At 43.8% G+C, this 16,414-nt stretch overlaps 1 protein-coding gene across 2 annotated transcripts in view; it reads right to left on the bottom strand.

The window, feature by feature from the left end:
- The window catches only part of NEDD9 (neural precursor cell expressed, developmentally down-regulated 9), a 112,835-nt gene that overhangs the window by 26,130 nt on the left and 70,291 nt on the right, over positions 1-16,414 (bottom strand). For both annotated transcript variants that reach the window (XM_082413281.1, XM_082413282.1), the window contains exon 2: positions 459-905. In XM_082413281.1, coding sequence (XP_082269407.1) covers positions 459-905 — 447 coding nt within the window. The remainder of the gene's footprint in view (positions 1-458; positions 906-16,414) is intronic.

Below are 16,414 nucleotides of genomic sequence, written 5' to 3' on the forward strand. Positions count from 1 at the left end.
TCAGCTTTTGGTGAAAGGAGAGTCCTTGCTGCCTCATTGTGCTTGTGCAAAATGTGGTGCCTTGTACCACTCAAGGGAGAAAGAGAAAAGACTGGAAACTGAGTGCAGAGTCCAGGTCTAGAAGCAGGTCTATCAGAAATTTGGAGACAAACACTTGATGATGCACTATGGCCTGGCATGGCTCGGGAACCCATAATGGCGACGGATCAACAGTACCTGGCACAGGGTGGGCGTTTTGCTGACCAATGAATGGAAAAATAATACCCAAGCTAGGGTATTTAGATATTCTTACTTCTTGGAAGATATACTTACTTCTCTGATGTACTTCTTGGAAGCTCCAAGTTCTTATTTTAGGAGCGCGAACACACACACACACACACACACACACACACACACACGCTTTGACTACAGTGGAAAAAATTAACTAAGAACAAAAATCGAGTCTGTTGTTCACTCACCTTTTTACTTAAGTGGGGGCCATTAGCCCCTGCAATGCCTCTCTGCACTGATGGTGGGACTTGATACACATCTTGTTCCTGGGCACCGTGGCCAGTGGGTACTTGGTAAATTCCCTGATTTTGGTAGGAAGGTGGCACTTGGTAGATGGTGTCTCGAGGGGCGCCCTGGGGGTTTGGCATTTGATAGAGCTTCTGTTGGCCAAAGGGCTGGTGCATCAGTCCAGAGGTCGGCGGGTCCTGACTGGAGGAGGTCTCCTGCACGGGGCCAATCAGAAGCTTCACCCGGTTGCCTGGGACAATGCCTTGCCGACCGTGTAAGGAGCAGAGCCACCACCCTTCCAGTCCTCCTGTGTTCTGCTCTATGACAGTCAGGATGTCTCCCTTGCGAAAGGCCAGCTCCTCAGCACACTCTGGGACGTTGTCGTATAAGGCCCTTGCCATAAGATTCTAGGAAGGAAAGAACAGAGGGAACCCACATTAGAATAGTAGCTCAGTCCCTTTAACACCTAAAGCCCATGCTCTTATGGAGAGGCACACTTCCTGGGGAGAAGAGAAGAATCTGAACAATAGCCTGTAAGGAGAAAAACAGATGGTGCAGACAGAAGACAGACCCATCCATACTGTGTCCGCCGCCAATGACATCAGCCCGCCTCCCTGGAAAAGCTCAGAACGCCCCAGAGAGCTTTCTTCCAGCAGTACACGCTGTGCCCAGGGAGTTATGAGTAGCATGGCTAAGGGTTAGAGAACGGTTCATTCTACAAAACATTCCTCTTTCTTTCTTAAACCCAGTCGAAGGAATAAAAAATTCCAAGATATTCAGATGCACTACAACAGACATCTCTTATTTTGGTAATATATTGGAGGTAAAACGAGTCAAAGAAAATCCCCAATAACAAACAGCACAAATGGCATTGATATTCAGTGTTAAAATGGAAACAGAGGTACACTGATCTCTGCCTTGGCAGGGCTTAAAAATTCTTATTCTCAGTTGATCAAGAGGTCCTTGGATACGGGGAGAATCTACAGGCAAGTGATCTTTCCATGACAATCACGCACGGAATGTAGTGTGATGGTAGTCTACATCTCCAGATTTGATCGTGGGGAGCTACAAAGAAGTTACCCCGCGTAGGTAGATAGATACGTAATCTCTTCCTCTTTGGTCTTTTATTCCTACCTTTCCTGAGGGCCCCTCCTCACCCTGCCACTTTATTTCCTACTTCTTGAATCTCACCATTCACATCGGAAAGGCTCTGCTTTCCCCTTTCATGGGCCCCAAACACTTTCTCTCTTTGTGTGAAGGCCTGTCTGGCACTTTCAGTACTAAGCAGACAGCCAAAGTAGGCATTCAGCAGAGAGCGGGCAGGCAGTACATGCTGACATTCTTGGAAGCCTTTCAAAGGCTCCAAAGATTTCATTTCTTGGCATCAGTCACGTTTCGCAGCACGATGGCAGCCATCACCCCATGCCTGCTCCTTCCCAGCACACAGAGGAGTCGGGGAATGCTGTAAATTCATAGCAAGCCGTCAGAAAGCTCAAAGTGATCTCTCTAGTGCCTCGCTAGAAAGTTGGGGCGCACTAGGTGTCACTGTGATGATGGTCACTTGTGGGAGAAAAGACCGCTGACTGGACGGAGTGTGCTGTGACTCCACATTCGTGGCACCTAGGGCTGTTGTTGTTTGGACTTCTGCCCCCTGTTTTCTTCTCTGAAAATGTGGATTCGATCTTTCAGCTTCATGCTTTTCATTCCTTTATCACTGACATCCGTTAATCATCTCCCCCTGTACTCCGCCCCGTAACCGCAGGGCTCGCACGGTGGGCTGGTTCTCTGCTGTGCAGGCGCTGTGCCATGGGAGGGTCTGCCCCCAGTCAGCAGCTGGGGGGGGCTTCTACTTTTACTGTTAGCCACAGTCCTCTTAGTGAGTGAGGAAAGGAGATAAAGCCCTAGAGCTCAGCGCCCAGGAAGCCTGGTGATGCTCCTTAAGAATAAGGTTGACGTCCTTGTTCTTGACAGTTTTCTGATCCAGGAAGTCTATGATGTGGACAGGTGAGCAGTAAGGGAAGCTAAAGGGATACTGAGGGCCTCATGTTCCAGGTGAACGTTTTACTTAGTATCTCTATTCTAGGAAGCTTTGTGTTCCTTCTAACAATTAAGAGTCCACATACTGAAAGATAAAACCATACAGCACTGTATCCTGGTTTGAGGAACCAGTTAAGGATGTGTCCTAATCCTAACATCCCTTGTTTCTCTTCTTCCATCGTTTGGGTGTTCCGTTATCGAAAGAAAAGTCATCGAGTTGAAGAAGACAAGATGCTGGTCCTTTGTACCTAAATGATCAGAAGGAAATTACTCCACCCAAGTTGTACTGTGATGATAGAGCAGGAGGAGAGCTGACGGCTCTGGTCTCCATCCCTTTCTCTGGGGCCCTTTCAACAACTGAGAATGGCTGGTAAGGAGGCCCTGAGGTGAAATCAGAAGTGATGGGGGTGGGACCAGTCCTGTGGGAGCCGAGGGTGGAGAGCTGTGCGATTATATTGGCTACCAAGAAGGGAAAGAAAATAAACAGAAAACAGTAGAAGATGAAGGACCACAGACCTCATCAGCATACATGAACTCCAGGCATTCGGAGTTGGGTCACATCCACGGAGCTCCATCAAGCACTGAAGTAGAGCCCCAGACCATGCCCGACTCGAGGCAGATCGAAATCCCTGTACGAAGGCTGTTCTGGATGTTCTTTATCTCCTGTCCCAGTGACCTTCCCACCACCAGCTAAGCAGCACACTGTTTCTAGACAGGCCTCCAGAGCTGCTTCTCCAGGAAAACCTGAAGAGCCTCTTGTGGATGCACAAGATGATCACAAGGTGATTTCTGACTAGCTGTCCTCCCCACCACTCCCAGAGATTGGGATTCAGAGAGCTTGGCATGGCTGCTAGTGGAAGCACCCGGTGCCAGCTTGACACCTCACATGCTGAGAGTTATTCTCAGCCTCGGGTGAATGGGAATAAGTTATTTAATATCTGTGCCAGCTACAGGGAGCCAATGTCTACAGCCAGCCACTCTCCCACACAGGAGGTTACGGATCCTGAGACCTTCAGAGAACACCTGGGCCTGACCTCCCTGTTTTACAGATGAGGAAACAGATCTGGGGTGGGGGGGCGGTTTATCATCTGCCCAAGGCCACACCGGTGGAGTCAGAGATGGGAAGAGAACTGTGGTCTCTTGGCTCAGTTCTCTTTCCAGAACTCTAAGCCACCTTAGCTCTGCTACACAATGTCCTCCTAACTGGGCTCCGTTCCATTTTACAGTAAAGCTCTGAAGGTGACAATTCTTTTTGTCATGTCTATGGAATAAATCAGTTCCTGGGGTTTGGGGTCCTGGCTGTGTGACGTGGGCAGGTTACTTCTCCCTTGGCACCTTAACTTCCTCATCTGTAAAATGAGAATGAGGAAAGCATACCTATGCCATGGGTTTGCACTGAGGATTCGGGGAGTTAATTCAAGTCAAGTACTTTAACATCGTGGGAGACTTGGGAAGATATGACTATTTATTTAATGTGCTGATGGCGCTTTGATCTTAAGCTCCCTAGCAGATTACCTCCACAGTTCTCAATCAAAGGTTGGTCCTATTCTAATGTTGTTATTATACATATTTTTATACACATCTGATATTTCTCTTGCTCACAATTACACTTGAGAACTGTATCTTGAAGCAGTACTTCTCTGAATTAATAATGAGTTCTGGTCACTGCAACCTCTAGTTGAGTATTTGCCTATAAACAACAATAAGGAAACTACTGGTTGCATTCAAGAGACATTGAGACAAAATAATAATAATAATAATAAATTACTAATGTAATTAATAATATTATTATAACCAGCAATTATATTAATATAATTATATGATAATATTAGTATTATTATATAATTATATTATTTTTAATGATATATCATTATATTAATACCATCACAATATTATTAATATTATATCATTATAACATTATTAATATATTATTATTATTACTGGACAAATTATGGATAAATCTCATTAGATTCCAGAAGAGTACAATCCATCAGAAAGTACGGAATAACACGGGTAAAGAGCTTGGCTTTTGAAAATACTTGGTGTGTTGAGGCAAGAGCTTAGTAAGGAGCTAACAGCAAAATTAACTTCAACCAGAACACAAACCGTCTCATTCAGAAGTGCACAGGCAGGTCAAGAGTTAATTTCTCTGGCTAGGACTAGGTGGAGGGACCCTTTCCTTCAGGGCAGAGTTGTGATTCCTTAAGGCCACAAAGTCAGAAGGTGATTATCTGAACATCTTACGAAAACCCAGGAGAGGCAGTTTGTCTATTCAAGACCTACTCCTTCTCCCACCCTCCCTGGGATATTTATCTCCAGGGCAGGAAAGGTCAACACAGAAACACGTCAAGGAAAGATAAGAGAGCTATGTAATTCTATATCCAGCTGGATGGTGAGCCTCCAGAGGCTGGCAGTTAGAAATGCAGCTAGAGCTTGGCAAAGCACCAAAACAGTTGGGTCATAGAACTTGAAAGCCAGAGGCACTTCAAACAATTACAGTTCAACTCGTTCACTTTACAAATGAGAAAAATGAGGCCCAAGAAGTTAATGATTTGCCAAGTCAGCTGGCTAGAAGGTCACAGAGCTAAGAACACGGGCCTCTTGTCTCCAGCTCCAGAATTAGGACGGTACTGAATAAAGTCAGAGGCATGTGCTACAAAAGCTGTGGTTCTAATTAGGATGGGAAATCTGCATTTAGAGTCTCAAATCTTATTTGAGGGATCCTAATTGTAGCAGCCTCTAGCATTGACCCCACCCCGATCTTTGAGAAGAAACTGTCCTCGGCTTCCATGATTCCACGTCCGGTCCTCCCTCTTCCCTTGTTCTCATGACCGCTCATCTTCCTCCTCCTTCACAGACTAATTTCTTTTCCTGTCCCTTTAGTGATCACGTTCCAAAGGGATCTCTCGTCTCTGAGTTTGCTCTCTACAGGACATCTCATCCATGCCGATGGCATCTAAACACGCAGGTAACACTCAGATCCACAGCTCCAGCCTCGATAATTCCTCTGCTCTCCAGTCCCATATTTCCAGTTGTCTAATGAGTATCATCTTCACCTCTCACTCAACAAGTGCAAAACCCCTTTCTCCTGATCTCTCTCAGTTAACAGCACGCATAAGGTCGCCCAAGATCAGAGCCTCAGAGGTTTGCTGAGTCACTTCACAACCTGAACCTTGGTCAGCTGGGACCTGGCTTTTCTTCCTCACTGCCACTCCTCGCTCAGGTCCTCAGCAACTTTTTTTGGGGGGGCGGGGGGAAGGTATGACAATTGCTACCCAACTGGTTTTCCTGCGTTCAGCCTCTTCCCACCTGCAAACTCATCTTCCACATCACCAGAAGAGTTCTCTTCCCAAAATCTATCTCATTGTTTTCCTTTCTAGTTCTCTGTGATAGTATTTCTTATAGTACGACTTGTACCGTCCCATTCAAGACTGGGAACTCCTTAAGTTCAGGGAAGCTGTTCTTTCTTTGGCATTTTCAGGACCAGTGTGTGAAACAAAATACACACTCATTAAGTGTTTGCTAAATTGAAATGGATTCTGGACTCTGATTTCCTGGTTCTCTACAGAGAGGGTGAAATGGTTTTCTAGAGATGTCAGCAAGATATTCGGTTGAAATTTTCAAATGGACATGGGAAGATCAACTAACAGAACCAGAAAGATAAATGGCATGTCCAAGTCACCTAAGCCTCACGGCCAGAGAACGTGGGAGACGGCGAGCAGGAAAGGGCCCGTCCCTCCCTGTTAAAACAGGATGATGACGTAGATGGGAGCTGCATCTAGTGCCACAACCACTGAGCAAACAGGAAGGCCAAGAGGAGCCAGCCATCCCCGTCTGATTAAATACAATGGTCTCTGTAAGAGCCTTTTCTCCCTTTCGTGTAGCAACCTACATCTGGCGATAGATGACCGAGCACCATTCATGCTTTGCCAGAACGTTTGGGTTCTGCAGTTCCTGGTTCCCAGGCTATGCCCAAGGACTGGGAAGAAAATGCTGTGCAGTATTACAGCAAGTAAAGAGAGCTCCAGGTCACATGATCATTTCCACACCACCCTGCTCTTCCCTGCCCTTTTTTTTCCCCCCACTACTATCAAAATGTCAAGAAAGCTTATTACTCCTATTGCCAGGGAAACTATCTGCTATTCCAAATACAGAGAGGTGTGTGACATAATTTCCATGACCATTCATGCTGCTGTTTGAAGAAAAATGAGACACAATGTCTGGTGTGTCACCCCCCCCTCCCCCACCGGACTGATAGCATCATCAATGGCCCAGCTTCCTCTTATTATTTTACTTCATTCTATATTTATCATGCAGGAGCTCCTGCCAAGCCTCAGGGCTGCCACATTCTCAACAATGTGGCTTTCCTGTACCCAACCCCCCAAACTCTAGCCCTGGACTCTGGCAGGGACACACATGGACACACACACAGTAAAGAAGGAAATGGCCATTGTCAAGAAAATCGGTCCCAAAGGAAGTGGCTGAGGGATGAGCGTCAGCAGGGTCAGTCTCAGGACACACTGGGGAAGAGAAAGAAATGAGCCTGTGTTTTTACATTTGTCTGCCGACAAAAATCAGCTTAGGTCTTTTCCATTATAGTTTATTACAAGATTTTGAATATAGTGTCTTGTAATAAACTATAATGGAAAAGAATCAAAAAAAAAAGAATATAGATATATACATATATATATGTATGACCGAATCACTTTGCTGTACGTCTGAAACTAACACAATATTGCAAATCAAATCTACTTCAATTAAAACAAAATCAGCTTCCGTCTGAGGGCCATCCAACCCCTTCGGCTTCCTCCTACCCTCATCTTTAGGATACAGGGGGATGCGGGATTTCCCCAGAGAAGGACACAGCCATAGTCAGAAAACACGGATATCTACAAGTGTCTGGATTTTGATTCTTGGAATACTTGGTTTACACTGGGTATCTGGAATGGTGAATTTTTTTAAGAGTTGAATCCTCTGGAGATTGTTAAGTAGCAGACACTAGGCTTTTAGGTTTAGGAGTTAGAAGATATGATGCAGAGCACATCCAAGTTTTTTCTCAGCAATATTTGTCCATTGCAATCTGACACACTTTTCATTATGTGATCTGAACTAGCCACAGAAAGGCAGTGTGACATCCTGTGAGGTTCCCAGGCATACTTCCTGACCCCTGGGGAGGTGTGTCCAACACGTGCCACCAAAGGGCCCTTTAGCACCTGGACCACATTTCAGCCAATGATTTTCATTTTCTGGAAAGTGCTTCTACACCCCTATGGTGGTTATAAAGCTTACATGAGTATCTTGGACTCTCTCTAAATATTCATGTCATTTACTTTGCCCCAAGTCCTCACATCCTCTAAGATGGTCCAGCTTTGTGAACATTAGCCATGGCATCCTCTTTATGTGCGTGTACACACGTATGTGTGACCTCACAGCCAACTTCTATTGCTTCTTGGCCGTTTGTGGAGGATGGATTTGATTGCTAATAGTATGTGAGAAAAATAAATTAGTTTTTCCTCACAACTCTGATGATCATAAATAATACATATGTCTTTAAGGAATCAATTCTCCACTCTTCTGTGGTCTTTGGGGTTTTCTTGAGTAACTCCTGAGGGTCTGAAAGAAGGTGGGAGAACACCTAGGTTTCTGTGGATACTTAGAACCAGAAGTCACCCATGGCTTGACCAGACCGACTAGGCTAGAATATTAGACTTCGAAGGGACCCCAGGGATCAGTCTCACCCAGTCTTCTTGTTCTACAGCCCAGACGGTCTCTTATTACATCAGCAGCAGAGCCAGAACTAGCATCTGGTTCCCTTCTTAATCTAGGATTTTTTTTCCACTGGACTAGGGTATGCTTCCTGGGAACCTTCTCCATCTTAGAATTTAGTAATGCTGCTATTAAGCCCCAGAATTTATAAGCATTTGTCCCAGGTTGCCTGGTTTTGATAGATTTAAGCATAGTGTATTGGCAAAGGATCAAAAACACGGGGCAGGCACAAACGCTTTTCAGGGTCTGTCCCTAGATAAATCTGACAGGCGCCATATAATGATGAAGGCCTGACACCCACTCACCCAAAAGATAGGTTTATTAATGGTAAAACAACCATCTGGATTTCAGCCAACATTACAGTATTAGCATCAAATCACTTCTATTTGCCTGTCTAGACAAATCCCTCTAACATCCAGGTACTTGGGGCAGTGAAATGAGAATTAAGTTATAAAGGAGTAGGAGACTCTAGCCCACAAATATTACAGTATATTCCAAAAACTGTATTATTTCTCAATAGTCAAAACACACAAGTTCTAACATCTAATAAAGTATCTGAAAGAAGGGAAAGATCTTCCTATTTTTACATTCCCATGTATCTTATCTTTCTACATCAAGGTATGCAGCCCCCAAGGTATGAAGTTATATCTAAACCCACGAATGCCAATATGTACACATACTAGCAACCCTCATCTGCCTCCCAGTCAGAACCCAACTGATGTAACTTGGACATCACCCCTCACTGGAACTCTTTTAGATGACCCCTCAACTAGGTTCGGTGCCTGATTGCTATTATCCTACTTAACTTGTGAGGTCCTCAAAGAGTTTTAAAAAATGGATTCGCACACTTGGCTGAGAGGGTGTGTACAATCATATACTGTCAGCACTGCAGTTGCAGAGTTGCCTCAAGAAAGAATTTTTAATATTTATTTATTTATTTGGTTGCGCCGGGTCTTAGTTGCAGCATGCGAACTCGTAGCTGTGGCATGCATGTGGGATCTAGTTCCCTGACCAGGGATCGAACCCAGGCCCCCTGCATTGGGAGCGTGGAGTCCTATCCACTGCACCACCAGGGAAGTCCCAAGAAAGAATTTTTAGAAGCTGCAAGCTTCTCAGCTAGAAGAGAGAGGAAAGATGGCAGAAGCAAATGGAGGAGAAGAAAACCTCAAGATGAAACTGATGAAATTGTTTAGCGGCTGGGGATATAGACAAGCTCCTACAGGTACATATGCTACAGCAGTTTATGAGAATAAAAGAGTTTTCTTCAAGGCCCATTATTAATGGAACATGCATTTAGAACTGGGCCCTGAAGAAAGCTATTTTATATATTTATATATTTTATATAAAATAGGAGGACTATTAGGAAAATAAAGCCAAAGGAAGACTTCAGAGAATTCAGGTTGCCTTTGCAATGGTCTGATGGTTTACATGTGACCTAGTGAGACACTATGCTTCTTAGTATTTTGTGGTATTCACTTGAACAAATTCGCGCTAAGCGTAGAAGAGGAAGCTTCCTTTTGGTTAGGAACTGTTAACATTAAGCCCAACCTCGGTCATGATAAAATTATGGCAAGCAGCTTTATGATTGTATTTTTGTGCTTCTATTACATAAAACCAGTAAGGTAATTATTTTTAAGCAGAAGGAAGTAGGGGAGATTATACCAGTGATTCTTCACTAGGGGGGATTTTGTCCCCCCAGGTGATATTTGGCAATGTTCAGAGACATTTATGGTTGTCACACTGTGTGTGTGTGTGTTACTGGCATCTAGTGGGTAGAGGCCAGGGACGCTGCTAAACGTCCTGCAATGCAAGGGACAGTCCCCACTACCAAGAATTATCCAGTCCTAAATGTCAATAGTGCTGAGGTGGAGAAACCCCGGATAGCGGGATGGACATGACACTGTTAAATTAATAGAGTCTAATCTTGGTCCTCATCTTGTAAGACTAATGACAATGAAAGCACTGCCTTTTACGCCTCTGTTTCCCCATTTGCAAAATGGGGAAGAAAGGGTCTCTGTAAAATCAAAGCACAGTTATGATTACTGCACTATTATGAGCTCATGAAGTTGTGTCTTAAGAACTGTACTCCTCCCCCTCAAAAAAAAAATTCCTCCGGGGAAAGAAAACAAACCAGAAATGATCTCATCATGATTACACCTGCCACACCAAAAAACAGACACAGTTCAGAGAAACTAAATTCTTTCCCTCCAGCAATGAAGTAAGCTGCATCTGTAATTAAGATCTTAATAAGGGAGGTAGGAGGCTTGATACAGACGCTGCAGGCTGTGAGGCACGGAGCTATCCTGCCAGGTTTCAACAAGAGCAATTGAAACACAAGCCCCCCTCGCTGCCTAGCGCCCTCAGGTGTTCTCTGCACAGTCCGTATTTCAAAATGGGCTTTCCTTCATTGCTAAAGATTCCTACTCCTGCAAGGAGAAAGAAAAGGACTGCCTCATTATTTACAAGCAAATGTCGTGTGGTAAATATTTTTTACAGGTAAATATGAAAAATTTGCCGGAATCCACTTTAAAAAAGCCTCTTAGATAATTTCCTGACAAGAAGCTGAAAACAAGTTAGATAAAAGGCTGGCATAAGGCAAAAGGGATAATGCCTTTGACGGCTGATTGATCTCTGAAGCAGCTCGTGTTGACTGTCTAGAACGACCATGTGTTCCTAAACTTTCCAAGACGGTCCCCGTTTCAAATATCCTTCCCATTGTCAGACCATCTGTCCCATTTTTGGGTCTGTGAAACATGGATACATACCTACAGAAATGATATATATTTTAAACTAAAAATAAAAGATAGGCATCCAAGTACATATCTTGCTAATGGATCTGCCTTGGCTGAATTTAGGATTTGGGAGAAAAAAAGGTAAGTACTGATAAGAATCTTAGGTTTAGTCAATGGACTGTTCTCTCATTGACAAGACGATCTTCATAAGGAAACGAGATCTATTCCAAGGGCATCCTGGCCTCTGTGAGACTGTCGAGCAGTCCAGCTTCACGGTGAATGCCATTGGGCTGACTGTGTTCCCATCCCCCCCTTCCTTTACCCTCCCCCCCCCCCCCATTTAAGGGGATGCTCGTGGAACTTAGCTCTGAGTGGAAAAGATTGGAGAATCAGAGAATAACATGCAAGTTCTAACCCAGAGGAGCACTCAAGGGAAAAAAGACTTCAAAATTTTGCTCTACCAATGCTGTTGTGACGGCTCTGCAGCACTTGCTGGTCCACTCAAGCCATTTCCTGCTAACTCTAAGTCATACCATGGATGATTAATGACAACAAACAAAAAACAGTAACAACAAACTCATGGGCAGATCACTGACATGCCCTGTTAGAAGGCTGGAGTGTCTACAAGTCCACCTTCCTGACTTCCCAGTGGCTGGCGTTGCTTGTTATGGTTACTGGGGGCTGGGGTTGGAATCCCAGCTCAGTCTTTCAGTAGAGCACAGAGCCTGGGGACAGAGAAGGCTGAGTCCTGAGTCAGCCCCATCTTCTGTGGGAGTGAGGTGCTAAATTAAGGGCAACAAACTGACTACCACAAATCAATGAGATTAAGGCTAATTCATACAAGAGACAGCGTAACTAACATAAATTAGGAAAAATATTAATGACATATCATACTGTCTAAATAAATATTGCTTTAATTAAATAGAAAGATCTGGTTCAAATCATAACCATTTATGCCTTTTGGTGGTTGCAACTTTCTACTGAGTTTCACAAATAACACCCTCCCACACACACCCCCGCCCTGCCCACACACAAAGAGTAAAGAAAGGAATTAAATTCAAAATGAGCTATCAAACCTTTTTGTGCAGTGCTTGCACTTTTACATATTCATGGTTGATCAGTCTTTATTTCTGGTAATCATAAACATCAACATTCCACATAAGGAACATTTTTGGTAACATCTTATAACTATTACCTTGACATATTAGAACTACCAGGAGGAATTCTCATTTGCAACATACACACCAAGATCTGCAAAGAAATAAGATGCCTCCATATGAATGACAGCCTTTGAATAAGGCTCATGCACCACCTACCTAAATACCATTTAGCACAATTAATGTGCTAAACTAATTGGGGAAGAGGTTGAGGGAAAGGGACTAGCCATTTTTTTTTTAAAGAATAAACCTGTATCTAGTAGTCCATGATGAGGCCCAAGTATATGTATTTGAAAACATTCCACTGGCAATTTCATTATCTCCATGATCAGCTGTCCCACCTTCCATCTCAACCATGAAAAATCACGGTCACACACCATCACTACTCGTATTTTCTGGAGTGCCTGTTCCATCTTCCTCAAAGCACATGCCTCAATTCACCTAGATCACATTGTCTACCTTCTGAATCACTCTTTCCAGTGGAGGGTGGAAAAGGTCACCAATAAGGCATTTATCTTAAAATGAAGATTCCTCAGGAAGACAGTCGTTTGCAGCTAAGCTGTAATGTTCCCCAGGCCTGCGGAGTCCTCACTAACTAGTAAGAATTCCCTCAGGGGGATGATTGGAATGTTCAAAGTAAATAAGACGGAGGGGGTGTTGCTGACAAAGTATAAACAGGGTTTTTTTGTGTTTTTTTCGTCCCTTCTCCATGCCCATACTCTTTGCAGTCATCCATTGCCTAGGTAACTGGTAGCTATTCTCTTCATTTTAAGTTGGAAATAGAGGATTTCTTCCCAGTGGCCCCGTTTTGTTTATCTTGGCAAGGAGGCTTGGTAATTAAGTCTATATGTTACTGCAGAGTAATTCCATTGTCCCAGGGGCTGGGATTTCAAACCAATTTGTTTAAGTTTCTTTCTAACCCTAAAATGATCTAAAAATATATCACCAACACCTCTTACTTTACATCTCCATCACTCTTAACTGATGGCAGTAGGCTAGGGATATGGTTTCCCTGAGCCCCACTCACCTCCTGGGCATGTCACCTTTGATTTTTTACAGTCATGACTTTCTCTTTCCCTCTGTACTATTTTTGTTGTGGATAAACAATTGCAGCAAAGGTTTCCTCTTACATTTTTATGTATATAATGCTTCTGCACCTATATTATCTGAGTATATATATTATATGTATCTTATGGTGCATCATATAATACCTGCCATTTAAAAATGCCTATTATGTACTAGAAACAGATGATTTTCATATATTATATCCTTACAACTATCTGATGAGACAGGTACTATTACTGCCATTTTATAAATGAGGAAATGGAGACCTGAAGTAGCTTGCCTAAAATTATACTGTTAGGAAGTAACAAAAGTGGGATTTGAAACAAAATCCACTATGCCATACAGCGAGACTCTTTTAACAGCTATTTGTGTAAGTATTATATGTAATTCAACATTCAATTCAATGTTTGTTGAGTACCTACTGTGAGCAAGGTCCTATAATTTCAGGAATATCAAATCTTATTAATAACAATGAAGATGCCAAGTCATTAAAATATTAGCAAGTGGGGACAGAGGTGTACTGGTAAATCCCTATGTCTTCCATCTGCATTTCTGCAAGACATCTCCAGGCCCATGGAATATTCAATAATACTCGATTATCTTAACCTAGTGACTGGGGTTTTGACATAATCCTGTCACCAAGTCTTGAGTCCACACTATCCTTTCAACATCTATTGGGCACCTACTTATATAAGGAGAGCTGGGGCCGACTAGCATTGTCTACTTCCATTACGCAGGAGCCATGGTAAATACCTTACCATGGAAAATGTCTTGCTTAGGCTTTAGAACAATCCTATGAGGCAGTTATTATCCCTATTTTACAGATAAGAAAACTGAGGCTCAGAGAGCTTAACTTGCCCAAGGTTACAGAGCATCAAGTCACAGGAAACAGAAATGCCTTTCCCCAAACCTCATATTCTATCTTGTCTCTACTGCAAGAACACAGAAGACCAAGTCCCTACCTCCGCCTCCCACCCCCAAGGCCACAACAGATCCTGGATCATACTTTTTATTCAAGGGACTCGTCTGTCAATCTGCTTCTACATACAAATAGAGGGTGAGTCTCTCGTATTCAGTGGGGCTTACCTAAAACTGGACAGCCCCAGTGGGCAACCTATGTGAGTTCCAGGTATCATTTAGATAGTGATTTGATTGAAAGAGGTTAATGAGTAAGGTAGTGCTAACAGAGTAGGGCAGAGGTGAGAAACAGAAAGCCTATTGTAGGGATTATAGGACAGTCAGGGAGACAAAGGTTTAGGCTTCTGATTCTTTTATACTGTGGATGGATGAGGAGGCTTGACTCGTGGGAAGTGACAGACGAACCAAGTCACGTAGGCACAAAGAGACAGGGGCAAATGAACGGGAGCAGCAAGGGACCAAGATTTCCCATAGCAGAGTCCAAAGAGAGGAGGGAGGTAGGGGGTACAGAATGTGCTTTAAGTGTGTCACGTCTGTGTAGGTGGGGAGGCAAGCCCTACAGAAGTCGGTATTAGAGAAGCATAAAGAATGCTTGAATGAAAAAAATGAGAGATGATGAGGTCATAAGGGCATGAAAGGGGACGGAATTGGCAAAGAGGCTTGAAAAGTGGAGAGGAAGTTTTTTTAGAAGTGGGGGGCACAGAGTAGAAGCCACTGATGAATTCTCAGAAGAGGACTGATGTATATTCCAGCAAGGAAAGGATGCTGAAGGAATCTTCGTTACTGTGCAACCTGCTAGATCGGTGTTCTCAGAACATCTTCAGCTCTACAAAGACTCTGATCTCTGTATAGGTAAATCGTTTAGCTCTGAAAATGGGTTTGCTCAGTTAAGAAATAAATATGTAACCAAATAATTTTTTCAAAGCATCTTTTGGTGCTTTTAAATGCATAGATCTCACATAAGATTTAAAAAGGAGGCAGGGGGCAGGAGTCCCTCATTTGGAGGGTGTGCAACACATCATTTAGAAGAGAATAAAAAATTTAAAACCAAAATGTTGAAGCCAGGAAAGAATCAGAAATTATATAGATTATAAATGACCATGCTGACTAAATCAAAGACACTCGATCACATGTTCTCAAGCCACCTTGAGAAAATAAAAGTATTTTCCAAGCCCCCTAGAAAGCTTTTCATAGTACACACTTTCTGGTTTCCCTAACCTACTTTACCATGTTCATTCACGACGCACGAATCTGAATTTCAGAATGCAGTTTTCTTACTTGTGTTCTAAGCTCTACCTGCTCTAACGTTCAATCGGAACATTCATGAATGAGTTTGCTGAATGGCAGACTAGATAAGTAATTTAGCATTTTAATGTAGGCACACAGGGTACAGAAATTTGGCCTAGCCACAGAAGCTGCTCAGCTATTAGAGATCAAACAGGCGGGGCCCGTGGGGCACTGACCAGGCCTGGGCCTGCACAAAGTGGGTGGGGCCTCGGGGCTCTGCTCAAACACAGCTGTGCACCCACCCTCCAATTACCCTCCTGGCAGACAGCAGCGATAACCCACCCCCAGACCCTCAGGAGGGAAGCCTTCCCCGAGCAAGCCAGGGCCAACCGAGGCATAGCCCCCAACCCCAGTAGCCAGAACATGCTGTGTATGTTCCGAGGAGCTTGGGGAAAATTCTTGATAAATGAAGTCCCCCGCAATTTACTGTCAGAGAACCTCAGACGGAATCCTTTAAAAAGAAATGGAACTTTACGTGCATATGAGAGTGACTGCACCCTTTCTGTGAACAAATAGAAATACATACAGTGCAATCAAAATAGACTAGATATAGGCTAACCAAAAAAAAATTCACCAGAGTAATAGCTTGCATTCCACAGTGCTCAAGATTACCGTAAGTATAAGCCGGCTGAGCTGGAGCTGCGTGTAAAAGCTCAAAATGAGTGGAGGCTCGGTTGTTCTCTAGTTATGGTCCTTGAAGTAGCCAAACCAGATAATCTGGTTAAAAAAAAAAAATCTTAGGGACTTCCCTGGTGGCTCAGTGGTTAAGAATCTGCCTGCCAATGCAGGGGACACGGGTTCGAGCCCTGGTCCGGGAAGATCCCACATGCCCGTGGAGCAACTAAGCCCGTGCGCCACAACTACTGAAGCCTGTGTGCCTAGAGCCCGTGCTCAGCAACAAGAGAAGCCACTGCAATGAGAAGCCCGCGCACCGTAATGAAGAGTAGCCCCCAC

This window comes from Balaenoptera physalus (genome assembly GCF_965194825.1).
Source record: "Balaenoptera physalus genome assembly, chromosome: 11".
NCBI classification, from domain to species: domain Eukaryota; kingdom Metazoa; phylum Chordata; class Mammalia; order Artiodactyla; family Balaenopteridae; genus Balaenoptera; species Balaenoptera physalus.